The 5,410-nt window shown below is 30.6% G+C and overlaps 1 protein-coding gene across 1 annotated transcript in view; it reads right to left on the reverse strand.

Moving 5' to 3' along the window:
• Positions 1 to 547: 547 nt before the first annotated feature.
• The window catches only part of LOC139983131 (uncharacterized), an 11,291-nt gene continuing 6,428 nt past the window's right edge, over positions 548 to 5,410 (reverse strand). Inside the window, exons 10-15 of the mRNA XM_071996504.1 lie at positions 4,447 to 4,634; positions 3,881 to 4,000; positions 3,489 to 3,600; positions 3,146 to 3,242; positions 2,445 to 2,547; positions 548 to 1,933 (exon numbers count right to left, since the gene is read on the reverse strand). Coding sequence (XP_071852605.1) covers positions 1,847 to 1,933; positions 2,445 to 2,547; positions 3,146 to 3,242; positions 3,489 to 3,600; positions 3,881 to 4,000; positions 4,447 to 4,634 — 707 coding nt within the window. The 3' untranslated portion in view covers positions 548 to 1,846. The remainder of the gene's footprint in view (positions 1,934 to 2,444; positions 2,548 to 3,145; positions 3,243 to 3,488; positions 3,601 to 3,880; positions 4,001 to 4,446; positions 4,635 to 5,410) is intronic.

Raw genomic sequence — 5,410 nt, forward strand, 5'->3', positions numbered from 1 at the left:
CAAAGACATCCTGATCGCTGCTTCGTCTAAGCGAGGTTTCACCTTTTATTGGAACAAGGACATGTCATTTGAACCAGGACATGTCATTAGATGTCATACTAAATTGTATTTCCTGTTTCAGTTTGAAATTCTTGATAATTCTAACGTGTAACTATATAACTTCCTCAGGTTGGATGTAGGTACTTTTAAGTTCGTACACTTTCGTTAAAACTATATTTTGAGGATTATTATTATTAAGCTCTCATGATCTGTACGTTTACGCAACTGAGTTTAATTGTGTAATTCACTTACTGTTCTGTTTCAGGAACCATTTTACTGTTGCTTGTTACTGAATAAATTCTTTCGAAGTTAAGAATATCGCTTTCTTTCGTTTTATTGCCTGTGTCATTGCAACTTTTCCAGTTCAGTGAGTTTCAATTCACAGCGTATTTCTGGACAGGCATCACAAACAGAAGCAAAGAAACTTTCCCTTATTTGTACTTACTTAAAGTCTAATTAACCTACTTATTAATTGGAATACCCATGTAGAAAAAATGTTGATACACAATTTAGCATATAATTTGTATCAAAAAGTTCATTTATTCAAAACGTCCTCGACATGTTCTACTTATCTCCCCAAACGGAATTCTAGCTACGGCCCTGCTTCCAAGATTTCTGTAGTGCTATCATTCAAATTTATAAAAGTAGTTAACATTATGTATGCCATGCAATACTCGAAACATTAAGTAACATTCAATGCACAAATAATCACATCCCTTGTGGTTTGTGCTGGTCTGAGTAAAATTATTAAGAATTAATTAGTAGGGCGAATTTTGAATCACCATGACGACAATAACACTTAATATTAAAAGAAAAGGAAACGAATAGGATTCATGAAGTTATTTTGCCAGCCATCTGGACTTTTATACTTCAGCTGAAAAGAATGTATAGGGTTACAAGTTATTTTAAAGAATTATGATATATAGGTTATCTATTCAGCTAAGGAAATAGCACAACATTGTTTTCCTAATGAATCATTTACCAAGTCATCGTTCGTTCAACTTAAAAGATAAGTATTCTGCTTCCTTAATTAAAAGTCCCTTTCATCAGAAACATTAAAACCGAAACTGAAAATACATATCACTTCAACCATTTAATTATCACCATATTTTCAAATTCCCGCAATGATATATATATATATATGTATATATATATATATATATATATATATATATAGATATAGATATAGATATATATATATATATATATATATATATATATATATATATATATATATATATATATATATATATATTGTTCTAGTCCAACCACAGTTTACTCTGTTAAAAAAAATCATTTCAAATTCATCATCGCTAAATATATACTGCATCTTTGCAATACCTCAACAAAACAAAAAACAACAATATGTGGAGAAGCTATAACATTTCTGTTCTTCTGACAAAAATAATCGTAGTGTTGAAAAATCATTCCATTTTGCTATAGCATAAGCGTTTCTTTAAACTTAACAAAAACTCTATATCATATCACCATTAAGTTAATAACAACAACATATATTAAAGGTATGATGACATGAATAGTTACATTTACATCTGAATCTGCATTTCTATATAATGATCTACAGTGATTATAAGTTAATAATCTTTCATTTGATCAGAAATCATAGGCTACTAATTATGAGCATGCAAATGTTCCAATTTCCCTTATAAAAGCATTACACCACTTGCACTGTTCCTTTGGATATTATGATTACTCTTAACATTAATAGTACTTTAACTGTAATGGTGTTTCCTTTAAAATAGAAAAAATGTTCATGAGTGAATATCATTCCAAACGAGAGATGACGTCATTACACGTGCTCAATGTAGTCATCATCCGATGAATCTTTATCCAGGCTAAAATAATTTGGTTCCTCTTCACAACGTTCATTAATATTCTACAAGGAGAGAGATAAAATTAAAACGTTAAGTAATATTATTATATAATATCATATTATAAATAACATTTTATTTGGCCGATTAAAGCAACATTATTGCGGTTGGTTGGCACATTTTATCAGCTTAAACAACCTACTAATTATCTGTCAAACAAGATTATATTGCAGCTATTATTAAGCTTATCAAGTCCTACACTATATTCTTAGCAAAGAAACGAAACCAATTGAATCATAGATTATAATTTCCCATTGGACGACCATACATTTCCGTTATTTTACACGCCCTCCCAAATACCCACAGTAATCATTCAGCCCTATGTTTATTGGATATTGCAAATTCTGTATTAAAAGTCACTACTCCAATTCTTAATTACTTGTTTGAAACAAAATTGAGTGTACATTTGAAGTTACTATAGAAATACCTAATATAGATACATAGTTGCTAATCTCACGAAACATCTTTCTCGTCATTCAATAATTAAAAAAATTATAATACAAAAAGTTATCTCACTCTTTTCATATCATTCAAGAAAGACTGCAGAGTCATATGAAGACTTGAAAATGATGGACGTTCGTTTACCGATGGATTCCACATTGAAAGCATGGTACCGAATCTAATTAAGAGAAGGAAAACAACAAGATTCTTAATAACACATCGAACATTAATTAAGTTATATTTACATCACATCATGACATCAAAATACCTGCGTTTGATATTTCTCGTTGATATCTGGCAATTTAAAGTAATATCGCCTCGATCATTTAGTTGTCAGGCTAAGGCACCAGGTCTTGTGATTAAAAGTTATTTTATATCTATATCTATATATATATATATATATTTATATATATATATATTTATATATATATATATACATATATATATATTCTGGCTTTGATGATATTCTGCTTCTAAATCTCTTGTTCCTGAAGAAATGATCATAATTTAAACAGACAACGGTGAATAATCTGTTTGTTGTTCAGCGGGAAGACACTGCAACAACTTTCTGGACTTGTTATCGGAAATAAATATAATGCTGATGCAGGTAAACAGGTCTTATAATATCATAAACCAAAGAATTATTAAATCGTTTCAATTTAAAAGAAAACTGTAATTTCTAAATAAGCGCTAAACGACTTGATATGCTATTCTCCACACTTTAGGCGTACTTGTTGATGTGTTGATAACACATCATGTATGAACCCGATACGTACATTCCTCCCGCACACGTCCTCGGTTGTTCCAAGTATTGTTTGCGCCTCAGCTTGCCTTCTATCTCAGCACAAGTTAGACCTCCGAAAGGTGTTTCACCTATGAACAAGTATCATGCAATACGACATGTGTGTTACTTGAATATATAATATATTATCTTCTTAATTAAACGAGAAAAAAAATGTGCATCATAAATAAAGATCATTTTAGTATCTTGGCGTAACGTTTTCCAGTTTCCATACTGGCAGCATTTTCTGTCCCTTTCAAGTTGAATGTAACGTTAAAATTGTCTGTTTTAGATTAATTCACGGTATGAGACATATAATTCAAAGTTATTTCACATACCTAGTGAAAATATTTCCCACACAACTACGCCGAAGCTCCAGATATCCGACTTCTCTGAATATTGACCGATGAAAACCGTCTCCGGGGGCAACCAAGCTATCGGTGGGATTTTCTTGTTGACGAGAAATATCAATTAAAATCAATTAATACAACTGTACAATTATGAGAGAATTCGAAATTAGGTATTGTTTAGTTATTTTTAACTTTCCTAATCAAAGTTAAAACTGCATTTTATTTCAGTTGATATTACGATGTAAAGTTTGTTGGCATTGAACAAAACAGCTTCTTCATATTGGATTCAGAAGTTAATTATGTCTTTATATATTCAAATGTCCAGGTCTCATTTCAATGCCAAACTGTAAAAAAAAAATCATACGCTGAGGGATATTTACCTGTTCTAATAACTGATTTAAAGCATCATTGGCTACATCAACTGGCCAGAAATCGTACAGTTTACATTGCCCTCTGGCACTGAGGAGCGCTTTCCTTGCAGATAATGCGGGATGTCGATACTATTTACAAAAAACATTGTTGAACATTACTCGAATAGGTCAAAGGTTAAATGAGTACTTTTAAATGTCATAATGATTTTAACGACGACTTTTTAAGATGGAAAGTGACGTCGAAGATGAACAAATACTTACACAATCAAACATGGGGGAAGACAAGTGAGACAACATCATATGTAATCAACAAGTGTACAAAATCAAAACCGATGAAATAATAACAATATTACTAATATTGAGGATTTATAAAGCTCAGACATATCCACCAAAAATGGTGCTCAAGGCGCATCACAATATTACTCTGGTCTACGATAACATGTTAAACTTAACATTGCAACAGCTATTCAGCGCCCAATTGACAGTTTAACCCACAGGGCCCCTGATTTTTTTTTTTGGGGGGGGGTCATTACATTTAAGGCGATGTTCGAAAGGCGAAAAAGGAAATAACATACGCTTTGTTTATCCAGGAAAAGCATTCCTTGACAAATATCAAAGGCAAATTTTGTTAGCTGTATTGTCTTATCATAATCTCTGACGTCATCCTTGTTTGAACTACCGCTAGATGATTGTTGATAATTTCTCATCAAGAAATCCTTCAAAGTTCCGTAATCAATATACTCTAGATAAATCAAGTATGGCACTGAAACAATCAAAAGAAAATACATGACTTATTTAATTATAAAGATTTGCATAACAATTAAAACTAAATTGAATTAATTAGGAAGATGATATGACTGATAAATGTTTACATCAGAGTATTAACATGTCACATATTGAGTTCTTCTGTTTATATGATCTCATGGATTGTAGCCAGCGAGATCAAATCGTTTCCTTGTTTTGTTTTAACTTAATTGTACGTTTTAAAATTGGCTTTGTAATAGGCATTCCTGGTTATATGATGTGTACGTACTACGTACTCTCGAACAATTCATATGAGATGTTCCTCAAAGACAATGGAAAGCGTAGAATAGCTAAAAATAAAGTGAAATATTTATATTGATAGTTTCAAACTAAAAGTATAATAAAATGTTTACATTGATAGTTTCAAACTAAAAGTATAATAAAATGCTTTTTTTTGGATAGTTTCAAACTAAAAGTATAATAAAATGCTTTTCTTGATAGTTTCAAGCTAAAAGTATAATAAAATGCTTTTCTTGATAGTTTCAAACTAAAAGTATAATAAAATGCTTATCTTGATAGTATTTAACTAAAAGTAAACTGAAACGTTTATCTTGATAGTATCAATCTAAAAGTAGAATAAATTAATTTAGACTAATGTTCACATAAAATACATGTAGCACTATATCATACTAGTTGATGCAAACATTATTTGCATGTAGTTTATTCCTTTAGTAGTTTGACCATTTCTTTCGTGTTATCTAGTTATCTAGTTATTTGATGATCTATGTTTCATAT

Source organism: Apostichopus japonicus, chromosome 16, assembly GCF_037975245.1.
Source record: "Apostichopus japonicus isolate 1M-3 chromosome 16, ASM3797524v1, whole genome shotgun sequence".
Classification (NCBI taxonomy): Eukaryota; Metazoa; Echinodermata; class Holothuroidea; order Aspidochirotida; family Stichopodidae; genus Apostichopus; species Apostichopus japonicus.